At 64.9% G+C, this 365-nt stretch overlaps 1 protein-coding gene across 1 annotated transcript in view; it reads left to right on the plus strand.

Moving 5' to 3' along the window:
* Positions 1-97: 97 nt before the first annotated feature.
* Positions 98-365, plus strand: part of MSL3 (male-specific lethal 3 homolog (Drosophila)) — a 15366-nt gene continuing 15098 nt past the window's right edge. Inside the window, exon 1 of the mRNA XM_014528829.1 lies at positions 98-136. Within this exon, the coding sequence (XP_014384315.1) occupies positions 98-136 (39 nt within the window). The remainder of the gene's footprint in view (positions 137-365) is intronic.

Raw genomic sequence — 365 nt, forward strand, 5'->3', positions numbered from 1 at the left:
TACCAGCCTCGCAGTACGTCCCACCATTAGGGTTCTCAACGTGTTGGAGAAGGCAGACCCTGAGGGAGCAACTTTGAGAGCTGGGGGTTGGGAAGCCATGCTGCTGGAAGCCGAGACTGAAGATGTTAAGGGCCCGGTAGACTCATGACTCAGGCCCACTGCTCGCCGCTGTCACTGCGGGCCCCAGGCCTGCCACCTGCTGGGCCTTGCCCAGGTTGGCCTTAGCGCTTGATTCACTCCCTCCCCACCCTTCGCCACCCCTCCACCCTCTCGGCCCAAAGCCACTGCCCATCTGGACCCGACTCGGGCCCCCAGGTCCTCCTCCAGGGGCCAGACGTGGCGACGCGCAGCTCCGCAGAGGTGGC

This window comes from Myotis brandtii, unplaced genomic scaffold, assembly GCF_000412655.1.
Source record: "Myotis brandtii unplaced genomic scaffold, ASM41265v1 scaffold655, whole genome shotgun sequence".
NCBI classification, from domain to species: Eukaryota; Metazoa; Chordata; class Mammalia; order Chiroptera; family Vespertilionidae; genus Myotis; species Myotis brandtii.